A 15,651-nucleotide genomic window follows, 5' to 3' on the forward strand; every position below is an offset into this window, starting at 1 on the left:
TGGTTAACCTGATCAAAGAGTACAAAGATTGCTTTGCATGGGACTATCATGAAATGCCTGGTTTGTCAAGAAATATTGTAGAACATCGCCTTCCAATCAAGAAAGGGTTTGGTCCGCATAAACAATTAGCAAGAAGATTTGCTCCAGATGTGGTCGATAAAGTCAAAAAGGAAATAGAAAGGCTGCTGAAGGCAAAATTTATTGAAACAGCCAGGTATGTTGAGTGGCTTTCAAATATTGTCCCTGTGAAAAAGAAGAATGGAAAGCTGAGAGTTTGTATTGATTTTCGGGATCTAAATAATGCCACCCCAAAGGATGAATACCAAATGCCCATGGCAGATATGTTAGTAGACTCAGTATCGGGAAATGAGATGTTATCATTGATGGATGGTCATTCGGGTTATAACCAGATTTTTATTGCTAAGGAAGACGTCCCGAAGACAGCATTTAGATGTCCTGGTGCGATCGGGACTTTTCAGTGGGTAGTTATGCCTTTCGGATTGAAGAATGCAGGAGCTACATACCAGCGGGCAATGAACTTTATTTTTCATGATATGATCGGTAAATTCTTAGAAGTTTATATTGACGACGTGGTGGTTAGGTCAGCCCAAGAAGATCATCTGGATTATCTCGAACATGCATTCATTAGGATGAGGAAGTACAAATTGAAGATGAATCCAACTAAGTGCGCCTTTGGAGTACGAGCAGGAAATTTCTTGGGATTTTTGGTCAATCATAGGGGAATTGAACTTGACAAGAACAAAGCAAGGGCTATCATGGAGCTTTCCCATCCTACGTCAAAGAAACAATTGCAGATGGTGATTGGAAAAATAAACTTTCTTAGAAGATTCATTGCCAATTTGTCTGTTAAAATGGAGCCGATGACACAGCTTCTGCGTCTTAAAAATCAGGAAGAATTTATATGGGGAGAGAAACAACAAAAGGCGTTTGATTTGATCAAAGCCTATCTAATGAATCCTCATGTATCAGTGCCACCAAAAGCAGGCAAACTACTAAAATTGTACTTATCGGCTATCGATATAACTATCGGGAGTATGTTGGCACAAGAGAATGAAAGTGGAAAAGAATAAGCGGTATATTATTTGAGCAGAACACTAACTGATGTTAAAAAAAGATATACCGCAATTGAAAAATTATGTCTATCTTTATACTTTGTTTGTATGAAGTTAAGACATTACTTATTGCCAACTGAAGTGCATGTGATCGGCAAGACTGATATAATAAAATACATGCTATCCCGACCTGTTATAAAAGGGCATATAGCCAAGTGGACATTTATCTTGTCTGAGTTTGATTTGATATATATGCTGATCAAAGCAATAAAAGGTCAAGCCATTGTTGATTTTCTTACCGAATACCCATGTTTACAAATGGAAGAAAATGAGCAGAGCTTCAGTCAAGTGCTACCATGGACTATGTACTTTGATGGATCGCGTGCTAAGAGTATGGCTGGAGCAGGATTGATAATAATTTCTTCCGATGGAGAACTTACAAGGTGCGTCTGTAAGTTAGACTTTGAATGTTCAAATAATCAAGCTGAATATGAAGCACTGATTATTGGCTTGGGAATATTGATTGAGTTGAAAGTACAGTTTATCAAAGCATTTGGTGATTTACAATTGGTGGTGAAACAGTAAAAGTGAGAATACCAATGTTCAAATGAAAATTTGATTGGTTATTACTATTTGGCTAAAAAGCAATTAGAGCAATTCAGAGAGTATAACATAATCCATGTTAAAAGAGACACAAATTACGAGGCTAACGAATTGGCTCAAGTAGCTTCTGGATACCAAATATCAAAAGAGTTGGCAGACATCACAACTACTATAACGCTGTCGGTACCTTCTATTGAACAAAGAAAGATACCGATAGCAGTTAGCAAAGTAGTTCGAGAAGAGGATTGGAGACAAACCATCATCGAATATTTAAAGAACCCAGATTCAAGAGATCGAAGACTGAGGATGCAGGCCTAGAAATATGTTATGTTAGGAGAAGAATTATACCGAAAATCCTCAGATGGATTGCTCTTACGCTGTCTTGATGAAGATAATAAGAAATTGGATATGGCAGAAGCACATGAAGGTATATGTGAAGCACATCAAGCAGGAATCAAGATGAGATGGCTGTTAAAAAGGTATGGATATTTTTTGCCAGCAATGATGCAGGATTGTATCAACTATGCCAAAGCATGTCTTTCGTGTCAAAAGCATGGACCGTTGCAGCATGTACCTGCTATGGAGCTCCATTCTATCATAAAGCCATGGCCATTTAGGGGATGGGCAATGGACATAATAGGTAAGATCTATCAATCTTCTTCTCATAAGCATAGTTACATTTTATTGGCTACGGATTACTTTACAAAGTGGGTGGAAGCCATTTCATATAAGAGTATTACACAGAAGACTGTGATCAAGTTTATTGAAGAAAATATAATTCATCGGTTTGGCCTGCCTGAGTCGATTACTGCGGACCAAGGAACAGTATTCACTGGAAGAAAAGTAATAGAATTTGCACGATCAAGAGGAATCAAAATGGTCTATTTCACACCATATTATCCCCAGGCGAATGGACAAGCTGAAGCAACTAATAAGATTGTTATTGGACTGATCAAGAAACATCTAGAAGAAAATCCAAGAAAATGGGATGTTCTATTGTCGACGGTGTTATGGGCATACCGAACATCACGAAGATCAAGCACAGGTGTCAGCCCTTATATGCTTACATACGGACAAGAAGCAGTTTTACCGATGGAGATAACAGTACAATCTTTAAGAGTCAAATTGCAGAGCGAAATGTTGTCCGAAGATTATAGGGATTGGATGCACATAAATTTGGATGAGCTAGATGAGGTTCGTGCGGCTTCTTTGGATCATTTGATTGCACAAAAGAGAAGAGTGGCCAGAGCTTTTAATAAAAGGGTTAAGGTCAAACAGTTTATTGTGGGGGATTTAGTATGGAAAGCAATTTTGCCATTTAACCTCCAGAACAGGGAATTCGGTAAATGGTCATCAAATTGGGAAGGCCCATATTTAGTTACCGAAATGCTTAGTGGGAATGCATACCGATTGATGGATGTCAATGGAAAAGAACTATCACGTTCTATAAATGGGAAATTCTTGAAGAAATATCATCCATCAATCTGGGAACACAAGGAAATTAATCTATTTATTCGAAATGAAAGTACATTCTAATATTGGTGACAAAGATCTGCAAGTCATTAACAAGTTTGGGGTTTTGGGCTACATAATGAGAATGCAAGGCAAGATCCTGATGGAGTTTAGATTGTTGTCCATCGAGATACTCTAGGTGACGAGAATAAAAACGGACGATTTCAAATTTCTCCCAAGCCTCTTGAAGCAATTACCTGTACTTGTTTGAAGAAACTTCAACCAGAGACTTAACATGGGAAATTTCATCTCTGAGTATCCTCCGCTCCACGCGATGATGATTGGAAAGGAAATTGAGAAGTTGACGTGTCATCTCAACGTCATCTTTAGCTTGAGTACATGAGTCCTGAATTTGAGCATATTTCTCTTTGGAATTTCGTAATCGAGAAGTTTCTTCCTCAATTTGAAGATGAAGGGCGTCAGCTTCCACAATATTAGGCTCCAAGTTCCAAATTTCCCTCGCATTATGTTCGGATTCATCAAAGCTAGCAGGGAATAAAGAGCATAGCTCCCAAACCAGATCCAAGAAGGCAGAATCTGCAGACAGAAACACTTTGGATCTGAAGAAGTTTGTCAAATCGGTAACTTCTACCTTATGCTTGTGATTCAATAATAAAGCATGATGTCCTTGAAACAGTAATTCGTGCAGTCGCCTCCATAAGGATCGATCACCTAGATAGTGGAATAAACAAGTTATCCATGTTAAATAGTTGTCAAAGCCCAAATCTGGTAATGTTCAATGGAAAATTTACCTTCATGGGAAATGCGACATCTTTGTAATCGGGACCAAAGAAGCAATTGAGATGAAGAACCATGTGAAGACATCATGAACATGACTGTAAGTTCTCAGGAGAGATTTGGTGAGCTTGGGCAGTTATAAAGGTAAAGGATATGGAGCAGATCGTGGGTAGTAATGCGCCAGAATTTTTGGAGAACTGAAATAGAGGCGGAACGTGGTTTATGCGTATGGACAAACAGTTATCAAGTCGGTAGTTAGTAATTCCAAAGAGGATGAGCGAAAAGGAAGGTTATTAGTTGACCTTTAAATTGTGAAAGTTGCAATGGAACAATTTTCTTTGAGTTGGTTTAAATGTCAAAGGAGTCAAATGGAGATTAGGTTTAACATTTGGTTAATAGGGTTGAATTATTGATGTGGACAAAGCACAGCGTCGGGAATTTGTATCATCGGGATATTAAGTAAATGTAAAGGAGATCAAAATCCAGCAAGCGGGTCTTTCAATTTATTTCCATTTGGCCAATAGAGCTTTGGCCTCGATTACAAAATCTCTCAATTCAGTCTCAAGCCTATGGTTTTCATACATAATCTCAACTCTCTTCTTTTCATGGACTCTGACCATTCCAATAGAAGCATCAAATTCTTTCTCCAACTCCCGACACTGCTTCATTTTGCGCCTGAGTGTAGGACAAAAGGTCGAAACTGTGAGCTTTTGTTCTTCTAATTGGACAGTCACCATCCTCAGCTCTGCCTTAAGCTCTTCTTTCCTGGCCTCCAAGCGTTGAAGCTTGCTCTCTTCAACTTTGAAATTGTTGTAGAAAAGACGAGCATCTTCACGCTTACGAGCTAGCTCATCTTGGATTGCCAGTCCTCGGTTTTCCCCAAAGAGAAGGCGAGGGAGTTGATCAAGGTTGACTCTTATTGTGCTCACAGCGTCCACGAAGCCAACAGCGAAGAGATCAATCTTGTCCCGGAAAGGCTCAGATAATACAAAGGATGGATTACCATAATATACTTCCTGGAAGATAATCCTTGCCTGGCGTTCCTTATCAGAGTCATTGATCAATTTTCCATAGCCATGTTCCAATAAGTTAAGGAGCTTTTCCCATTTAGATTTGGCTATTTCTTTGGGAATTTCGGCAGACATTGATAAAGTTGAGGACTCTGGAGAATCAGGAGCTGTGGAAGAGCTAGGATGAATACCTGCTAATATCCTTTCCATTTTCGCCTGTTCAGCCTGAGAAAAAATTTCTATCCCGGCAGGTGGACTGGGCACAGCACGAGATGTGGAAGGAGGCAGAACAGTAACTGTATAAGTAGCAGGTAGTAATGGTACACTTGATGCTCTTTCAGAAATTGGAGTCTCTTGGAGCATAGGAGTGGGCTCATCAGCAACTACAAGTAATGCTCCTTCAGAAATTGGAGTCTCTTGAAGCGCAGGAGTAGACTCATCAGTAACTGCAAATGTTGGCCTATGTATATTAGACGACAGCATAAAATCTTGAATCAAACAAAAGATAGTAACATTTTATCGATGAAAGATGAAGGAAGATCTGTTTCAGATCCTACAATAGGGGCAGGAGTATCCTTTGGTGGTATACTCTCTTTTGGATTTGGAACAGAGGGTTGTTCTTGAATCAATTCAGCCTCTGTCAAAGGAGCAAGAATCATTGGTAAAGGATTGGAAGCTGGTGAGGCAGGAGCCTTGCTAGGAAGAGAAACAGGAGAAGCAGCACTAGGCTGATAGGTCTTAAGAGTTCCTGGATTAATCAGAAGATAAACAAGTTAGTGTTGTAATAACCTCCAAAAGTAAAGCATGAGAGTTACCTTTTGGAGTGCGTGGCTTTATCATAGCTCGAAGTGTGGGTTCTGGAGATTGACTCACTACTGGAGAAATTTCTGGAGATGACTCTGAGGATCGAATAATCACTCTCCTCACACTACGTTTTGCTGGTACTTTCTTTGGAGCAGGAGCAAGTGAGTCTGAAGCTTTCCTTTTCTTACTGACTGTAAGAATAAAAAGTCAGATTGAAGGTTGAGTATCAAATAAAATACATGAATATGGAAAGACAGAATCAAGTTACCTTTAGAAGTCTCTGTTGGTTTAGTTGAAGGTACATTTGCAGCTTCAATGGTTTTTGACACTGTAAGAGGAATGGCATCCCTTATCTTCAAGAGAATTTGATCTAGAGGATCTGAAAATACGGTCTTTCGATAACCATCCCACCAAAGGTCAAAATCGGCTAAAGAACGGTTGGGGTATCCAGTAAATTCGGCAACACGAGACAATCGGTGAATACCCCGAATCAGTGTGGTTAGCTCAACAAAAGGTTGATTATCTTTCAGCTTGCAGGATATTTTATCAAAAGAAGCAAAGGAGAAAGTATAAAGGGCTGGAACAGGAACCCCTTGAATTAGCCCAAGCTGTCTGGCACAGTATTGGGGAGAGTAAATTTCAAAACTAGCAACGAATCTACCTTTTGTTGAAAATCTTACAGGAAGATCAACAGAAGTCAAAACAGTCTGCCAGAAGTCACTCCTATTTTTTTGGAAAGCAGGAAGGTAGGACTTGAATTGGGGAACAAAGAAAGGAGAGAAGGAATATGGGTTCTCTTCTACAGAATAGATTTGAGAAATAAATACCGAAGGTAAGAAGATGGCTCTTCGGAAATAAGGATTAATTTCCTACTCAAGGCCTGGCAGCCTGGTTAGTCAGGAATGGAAATCGAAAGGGGTTGGATAACTTGATCCTTAGAAAACCAAGCAGGGAAATAGAAAGCCGCCCATGCTTGAAGAAGCCAAAGAGGACCACCAAAAACCCCCCACTAACTTCTTCTGAAGCAATGGAGGAGGAAGCATGGGCTAAACCCCGATATAGCAAGGCTAACATGGTTTTGCCTAGAGCCAATGAGGTCCCTGATGCTAGAGCGGAGGCAACAACAACAAAATCATTCGAAATCCTAACTATAGGGTGGCAGAAAAGGAATTTACAGAGCCAGTACAAAAGAAAAGCAGTATGCTCCTCGTCGGTAACTATACTCTCCTTCTTGAAGTACTTTTTTATGAATGCCCCATAAGCCATTTCAGAATCAGATAATTTACCAAGCATTGAGCGAGAATCTAGAGACATGGTAGATGGGTCTGTACCTAAAGGAGAGAGCCCAGTAAAGCAGTATACATCAAGCAAAGTTACCGACATAAGAGAGAAAGGGAAAAAGAAGCAGTTAGTAGAAGTTGACCAAAAACAAGATATTGCTCCGATCAGTTCACGATTCAAGTGGTAATCAAAGCAGCAAAGACGCAGAGCATCATGAATCAAAACGGTATCCCAAAGAGGACCCTTAGAAGGAAGGAGTCGAAGATACCATTGATAGAAATCAGGCTCAAAGTCGGAAAAAGCCCTAAGGCGAGGGGGACGAGAATGCCATTGATATGCCAAGATAGATGATTCATGGACTGAAAGTACCTCAAATTGGTGACGTGGGAAGTGGCTTGAAAGGCATTTTGGAACAGAGAAATGATTGTGAACTACTGGACCAAGGATGTAAGAATCCTCGTAGTCATTCTTCACGGAGAACAGATGAAATTCTTCGTTGAAATCTTCGGAATCTCGAAATAAATGGTAGCGATCAAGGGCGTCTGATGCGGAAAAGGAAAAAGTTTGATCCTTGGAAACTTTTGAAGCCATTAGGTTCAGACGAATATCAAGAGAGAGTGCAGAGAGTCGAGGAGGTCAGAATGCAAAGGAACGAAAAAAGAACGATTTTTAGAAGAAGTGTTTTGAAGACAAAAGGGCAAAGCGCGCGAAGCGAGGTGACGAAGCGACAGCAAGAATAAAACGTAAGTGTCTTTTCTTCTGGCATTTAAAAGAATTAAAAGTTCTTTTAATCCTTTTAAAGGGGGCATCTATTGACACCAAAATAAGAATCGGCATAAACGCTGAATCGGCTTTAATGTCGAATTTGATGTATATGGAAATTAGCCATCCTCTGAAATGCGTTTCGATAGAATTCGGAAACAGGCTGAGAAGCAGGCGTGAATGGCATCATGTCCCGAATTCGGTAACTGACGAAAATATGTATATTTACCGAAACATGGAAAGTCATAGTTCGGGACGTTGGGATATTTATGCTTCGGGATGTTGACCTTTTCCCGAAATTCGGGAAGTTTACACTTCGGGAATATGCTGACATTATAGAAAAGCAGTAAAGATGAATCACAGCTCAGCCACATAAATCATGATAGCAGGAAGTGATGAGCAGAAAGCGGGGATAGTGAGCACGAGCACATTGTAGAGAGTTACTTGTCCAGATTTGAAGTCATCACAGCGGTTGAGATCAAGTTTTGGCGAATAAACGTGGTTAGAAAGGACAGTTATTGGAAGCGCCAAAGTTCAAAGTTTGAAATATAGAAGTAACTGACGAGAAATTACAGGGTAAGGAGAGATATAAATACTCAGAAGAAAGAAGAAGACGGTACCAACAACAATGCAAAATCAATCAAGCTTATTTGCGCTTTAGTTTCCTTCATGCCTTTGGTTCCTACATTTACAGCTTCCTGCAGTTTTAGTTAGCTTTCAAGTCCTTTACAGCTTTCATAGGAGTATTGTAACGTAGTGTGAAACTTTGTTGATCTCAAATCCATTTCCAGTCCATTCGGTTTCTATCTGCTTCATATAATCCTGTGTTATACTTTATCTTTCATCACAACTCTCCTAGTAATCAAGCCACAGAACCTACCTTAATAAAAATCGAAAATCGAAGTTTCGGTGAAGGATATTCCTCGTCGTAAAACGAGCGAACAATTATAGATAATAAGTTATATCTAAATATTTTCATGGACGATGGAAATATTTTTCATTCATTCACATTTGTAAATGATACGAGCAATAATTTTAAGAAAATATTTTTCAAATCATTTATTTTTTGTGAATACTGCAACTTTTCAAGAAGCAAATATCTCAAAGGCGGGCTTAAGAGCAAGAGATTGAGCATGGACCAATGTGTTTAATGAATACTGCAATTTAGTAGGCACGTGACCCTATTGGCAAAGGGTTTGCGGGGGTGGGGACGCTAGCATCACAAATGCGGGGTTCGACTCCCGCATAGGCAGAGCATAAATCAGAAAGTGAGGAAAGTTAAAGATGGGACAATCTATAAAAAAAACTCCATTCTTAGTTTCAACCAAAAAAAAATTCCATTCTTAGTCAAATTAAATTTTGAAAAATCTCTTTTAATCAAGTTAAGTATCACTCATTGTGGAAACTCTCTAATTTTTTATAGTTAAATTAATTTCAAATCTTCATTTTATTCCGCTGAAAAATGATCAAGTAATATTAGTTGTGGCCCATAACAAAGTATATAACTATGTCTAGTGGAGTAATTTAATCTTTTGCACAAGGTCACTCATTCAATTCACATCATTGGAAGACTTCGAACGGCTCATTCTCATTGATTAGCTGCGACATACATTGTATAGTGAGACTTCCTAGTTACTAGCATTTTGGTAAGGCTGTGGTGACAAGCTTGTCAATCTCAGACCTTCTAGTTGCGAGTAGTGCGAAATTACTATGGCTCGAACTGAATATCCCATAGTCGATGGCCCTTACGGTAACATTCAGTGCCGTTGCTGTCGCTGATGCCACTCGCCACCCTTGTCAATATAAAAAGAGTAATATAATCTCTTTGGTTATAGTGAAATTGAAATTCACACCACCAAAATAGTACCTATCAAAGTATCAATGACTATCCTTCCGATATTACTTAACCAAGCAAAGTATTAGTGGATTTAAGATTATAACATCTTATCAACACAACCTTTCTTTAGAATAATTATGGTATTTGAGATTGATAATTTAATTTGATTGAATTAGTCAAGGATGGAATTGGCGGCGTCGTTGGTTAGGTTTCAACAATAAGTTGTACTATGAATGGTTTTTCCTAATTAGTAAATACCTGATTCTTTCTTCTTCTGCTGGAAATTGCTATTTTCGCACTGACTAGGAAAAGTATATCCTATCATTATATAATTTCTCAAAAAAGAAATGGAAAAATAAGGAAAACAACAAAGTTGGCTTCATCAATCCGTCATTCTTGTTTTGTCCTCATTCTAAACCTGCAAGAGTGGTTTGGGATTAGACCTTTTTCCGGTAAGCAAAGAAGTACAGCTTTCCCATAAAAGAAAAGAAAGTAAAGAAGAAAATGCAATCCACTCCCAACAACTATTTTCTTTTTAAAGTTCTATTTGTTTCACAGGAAAATTTTTATTGGAAATTATGTTTCGACATTTTGATCGCTTAAACGAAATTCTTTTTGTAATCAATGGAAAACCTAGCTAGAAATTAAGGAAAATGATTTCCTTTTATAAAATTTAGAAATCAATTTTTGAAAATTTGACTTGACATGGAGGCTTAGACCGGAGACCTCGGCGCTCGAGCAAGGGAATTCCAACACTTGTGCCCGGGTCTTTAGCGGTTGGGCTCAAGTCCTAGAGGCCAAGCCCAAGTCCATAGTAGTTCGGCTTGGGTCTCTCGAGGTCGGGCCCAATTCACTGGCGCCCATGCTCAGGTCCAGGTTCCATGCTCGGGTACCTAGCACCCGCGCACAATTCACTGGCACTAAGGCTATAAGTCCATCGAGGTCGGTCCCAGTTACTCGACAGCTAGGCTCGGTACTCAAAAGCTGGGCCTAGGTCCCTCAACATTGTGACTAAGTCCCCAGTGCCCATGCTTGGCTCCCCAACAATTGTGCCCGATTACTCAGCTGGGCCAAAATCCCTCAAGGTCGGATTCTAGACCCCAGTGACCATGCCTATGCCAAAACGGCATTACAGGAATCATTTTCTGCCAACCCAAACCTTGACCTAAGCTTAGCTGGTTGGTATCACCGCATTAGATCGCTTATTATTGCAATTAAGGCCTCATAAACCCTACTAGCTAAAGCACTATTCCACCATTTTTATCAAGGCTTGCCAAAAAATTTCTAGCATTTGGTCGTGTTGTGGCACGTCATTAGATGGAAATGTAATTATCTCCTACATAATTGTGTAGATCATACCATGAATATTTCCATAACATGTCAAACAAAGAAAAGTTTTGCTTTCATGTGACATAGAAACCAAGAAAAAACTACGCCTCAGGAACATAAGCAAACAAATATTCCAAAAGACAATCATACAAATTCCAAAGGTCTCCATCCCTATTGGAAACAAATAGTCATGTGACATAAGAACCAGGAGAAAACTATAGCTGATGATTAGAAGCAAACACAAATATTCCAATATCAGCAGATTAAAAAAGTTCCAAAGGATTCTTTTTCCTATCTATGATGCCGGATGGGCCTCCTCCTCCACATCTTGTGTACCATTGCCTCGGACTGATGTGTGCTAGGAATTCATCAAAATGAAAACCGATCTTGTTAACACGCCTTACACCTCATTCATTTTAAGGTCCAGCCACAGTACCATAATCAGCCGCTTGACGCGCCAAATTGCTGCAAAACGGAATAAATTATACTCTCTTCTGTTGTGTATACCCATGCTAAACCGATATTTGTTCTCTATAGAATGATATTAAATCAATGACCCATAGCCGAGAGAGAGAGAGAGAGAGAGAGAGAGAGAGAGAGAGAGAGAGAGATACTTGATCAAAAAGAAACTTGCATGCCAAGAACGGTACCATACAATACATAGCGAAAAAAATGGCAATAACCCTAACGCCAAATGTAAATGTATATATCTTAAGCGAGAAAAGAACAATAACCAACCCACCCACAGTAAAAATCAGTAAGAATAATTATCCTTCAATTATTCCTCGAGGTGATTTCAGTTTTCACTATCAACTCAATGTAAAACTATCATCAAATGTATTTCGATGCAACCTAAGCTCACTCTATCCATGACTTGACATCAAAGGACTAGATGTGCATTCAAACTACTATTTATTAAAGAGATCATAATCCACACCTTAGTTCTGAGATTTTCAAAGATTCCACTCAGCAACCTATCCCCTGCTATTTGCCTGAATTTTTGTATCAGCTCATGCCTTGGAATCTTTCTCTCCTGGAAAATGATGATAATGTGTTAGGCTAATTTCAAAATTAAAGGTAAGCAGAAAACAAATCTTGAACGCCAAGAACCAAGTGATGACAATGCTGATGTGGCACTTACTTTGAAGTCCTTATGATACTTGGAGATTAAACTGACACGAGATGGAGGTAAGATCTTTGAGAGTTCCGAAATCATAACCGGAAATGGTATCCAAGTGGAAGTCGATTTCAATGACTTCTCCGGAGTTGCCAAGCACCCTATTTCATATTTATCTCACAAATCATCAAATATGGTTGATTGAACAGACAAAGTCAAACACACAAAAATGGTCGATGCAAAAGCATGAATGAGAAAGAAAATTTTATTACCTCTCCAGCAACAAGGGGCTTTAAAGCTGACAATGTACTCCGGCAACACGTGAGTATTCATATGGGTGCTCCAAACAATGTATCTCCTAGGAGATGATAAGTCGTCGACTCCCGAGTCAAACTCCTCCGAACTGGGATGAGACTGTTCCGAGCCAGGACTGACAAGCTCCGATTTCCCCAGTATGACCCGGCAAAGCAAAAGATGCCTCAGGCCATCTTCATCGATAGAAGCGGATTTAACACTGCCAAAGCATTACAAAGAAACTATCTAACTCCAATATCATCACATGCACAACATTTTAACATGAGCCAGCAAACAACATGCACGTTCTATAAATTTAACCGATCATGGTTTAAAAGGGAAATACACTAACAAGCTAAATCAACATATCTTCATCACATTACCATTTTCCAAACCTAACCTCTCGTTTATTTGTGCAATTATTAAGGGCGGATTCAACATTGCCAAAGCATTACAAAGAAACTAAGGCCTATATCATCACACGCACATCATACTAACATGAGTCAAGACACATATGCTCGAGAAATATACTACTTGTATTTGATTTAATTGATCATACCTTGAAAGGGAAGTACAATAATATGCCAAATTAACATATCTTCATGATATTGCAATTTTTCAAATAGTATCTCTCAATTGTTTACGCAATTAAAGGGAAAAGAAGAGGAACTCCGGTACCTTTCGAGAAGATGATCATGAGGAGCCAAATAAACTCCACAACCATACAAGCCATTGTTCTCAGGCTTCCCACTGTAGCCAAATCCATAGGACAAGATCTTGGATACTTCTTCCTTCGAGGTCGCGTACCACGCGTGCACTATGTTGGCAGTGTTGTCACCACCTTTCATCTGCACTGCCTGCGAGTGAACCTGAAACGCTTGAGCCCGTCCTTTCGCCGAGACACCAGAGTAGCAATTCTGGTGGATTGCCACCAAGGTAACTTGCACCCCGAACGCAGCTAGCCTTGAAACAAATCTCTCCTTGATAAGGCGGTAGGCCTTGTCTCCCTCGCCGAGTTCCATCAACCCACCGCTGATGAACAGCAACGGAGGAGTGCCAGATTGACCGGCAGAGACAATAGTCTTGCAATTGGAGACGGATGAATTCGGATCCTGATCGTCCATCTGATCGTCCTGAGCCAGACGATTGAGATCAATTGCCGGACGGTTGAATTCGAGTGCTACTGCATCAGGATTTGCGGTCTGGAGAGTTGGTGACCGACATTGATTCATGCAGTGCACCATTCTTGACCGAAGATGGAACGTCTCAAAATATGTGTCCGAAAAACAAACAAAAACGAAGCGATTCACAAAAATTTTACTACTGCTAGAACGAAAAGCTAAAGCAAAATGGTACCAATTGAACAGATAACAACCGAAACACAGAACCAACGAAGACCCAAAGCTTTCAGTCCATGGAGTGATCGCAGTTGCAAAACAGAGCCTGACGAAATGCCAACCAAAAGCACTAAAGGACTGATTCTCGAGGTCTGGTCCTCGAGTGAAGCACGAAAAGATGGAAAACAAACAGAGCGACCGAACACGAAATGAGAAAGTTGAAATCTAATTCTCAGAAACAAGGGTGCGCATGTCTGGAAGCTTATAGAGGCTTTCGGGAGATCGAATTCGGTGGGCTTCGATAAAGATTCCGATCAAAGCAAGAAGAAGAAGGACTCATACCCAGTTTCTGGAACGAGAGAAATGGTGGTTGGTCGGCGAGTGTGCGTAACGTCTGCAATGGATTAAGTACGTGAATGGCGAAATCGAATGAGAGTAGGGTTTAAAGTATTTCTCTGAATGAATAAGAGGAAGAGGCGTGTTTGAGTTTATAAGAGGAGGATTTTGAAGAAGAAAACCAACGGAACAGCCTTCTCTCTCGTGCCTCTCACACATCCACCGGCCCACGTATTGTATCTACGATCTTCTTCATTTTTCTTTTTTCTGGCAGTGTCGGTTGTTAACACTGCTATGGAACAATTAATGAATTCTTTTTGTTTTTTTGAAATTAAAAGGAAATCTAAGTGTACTTGTTGAATATTTAAACAAAGAAGATGTGGTTCCGAACAAAAACAGCACAAGTTAACAAGGCCGGTTTAATAATCAAACATCGTCTTCCTTGTGTCATGCATGACCAGGAACTTGAAATTGAAAATCTTGTCTTCCCTTTGCAGAATTAATTAAGCCTTCAAATGTTCGTATATTATGTCATAAATAAACATTCTATTGATGTGTGCTGGAGTTATGACGGGGAACTAAGCAAGAAAATTTCGTTTCGTAGTATTATTGACAATTTGTGCACTAAAATTGAAAAATGTACAGATGTTTTTGAATTAAGAAGAAGCCAAGATTGCCATTTAGCTTAAAATAAACAAAAGTGACATGTCAACTTCTAATGAATACTTCAATAGGTGCATCACAATATTTTTGAATTTCATGGCTAAATCGATTTATCAGGTTGTTTGCTAGTTACGTGTCGAATTCTTAGTATTATTTGCCTCTTTTGGTTCGCGTGGACATCTAACTCATTGCCTATGAGGAAAGAATAGACATTTCTTGATAAGGAGAAGCAAAATGGGTGGTTGAGAGAGACAAGAAAGAGAAGTCAACAAATTATTGGAAAGTCGGTTCGTAGATAACGGCTTAGGTAATATGGCTCATCTTCAACTATTACGTTAAGCTTCTAGCGAAGAACTTTGTTATGAACACATTGAGCTGTTTGATAAATAAGAATAATTGATGTAATTTCGTAGACAAATTTCTCAAGTAATGACCAGCCTATCATTTCTTCATAGTTTATGCGAGCTATCAAGTAAAGTGTATATAAATTCAATAATATGAAAATTGAGTTTCGTGCAATTACAATAATATGGGATCCACTAGTGTTCTCTTTCGATTTGCAATAATGAAAACAACGGATGTATCGATTGCCTTCAACTCACTTTATTAATCAATAATTGGACAGTGTAGTACATTTATACATTTGCTTTTTGTTTTGCACAGCAAGCGATATTTATGGCATCTTTTTTCTCCCCAAGATGTCAAAAAGAGGTAAAAACGATTTTATGTACGAAAAAGAAAAGGAATATGTTCTCTTCTGGCCGAGCAAGAACATCAAATTACTTAAGACGGAAGGACAATTATTACTCGTCCAGTTAAGATAGGTTTATTACATCAGCAAAAGGAGGAATATAATTAAAACAAGGGATAAGGTTTATTACATTAGTTGAAGAAGGAATAGAATTAAAACATGGGATAGGGTTTATCACATCATGTAAAGAAGGAATAAAATTAA

General features: G+C 39.2%; 2 protein-coding genes across 2 annotated transcripts in view; both read right to left on the reverse strand.

Moving 5' to 3' along the window:
• Positions 1 to 14,126, reverse strand: part of LOC115669426 (probable inactive poly [ADP-ribose] polymerase SRO5) — a 30,451-nt gene extending 16,325 nt beyond the window's left edge. Inside the window, exon 1 of the mRNA XM_056310220.1 lies at positions 13,736 to 14,126. The gene's annotated coding sequence lies outside the window, so the exon portion shown is untranslated. The remainder of the gene's footprint in view (positions 1 to 13,735) is intronic.
• Positions 11,376 to 13,742, reverse strand: LOC115662327 (probable inactive poly [ADP-ribose] polymerase SRO5). Its single transcript, XM_056310222.1, has 5 exons — positions 13,039 to 13,742; positions 12,339 to 12,580; positions 12,091 to 12,227; positions 11,887 to 11,982; positions 11,376 to 11,414 (listed from the first exon to the last, which is right to left on the reverse strand). Exons 1-5 carry the CDS (start codon positions 13,602 to 13,604, stop codon positions 11,391 to 11,393), a joined length of 1,065 nt encoding a protein of 354 aa, XP_056166197.1. The 5' UTR covers positions 13,605 to 13,742; the 3' UTR covers positions 11,376 to 11,390.
• Positions 14,127 to 15,651: the final 1,525 nt, after the last annotated feature.

The sequence above is a fragment of the Syzygium oleosum genome, unplaced genomic scaffold (assembly GCF_021117445.2).
Source record: "Syzygium oleosum isolate NSW1041296 unplaced genomic scaffold, Sole_v2.1 Sole_v2.03, whole genome shotgun sequence".
NCBI lineage: Eukaryota > Viridiplantae > Streptophyta > Magnoliopsida > Myrtales > Myrtaceae > Syzygium > Syzygium oleosum.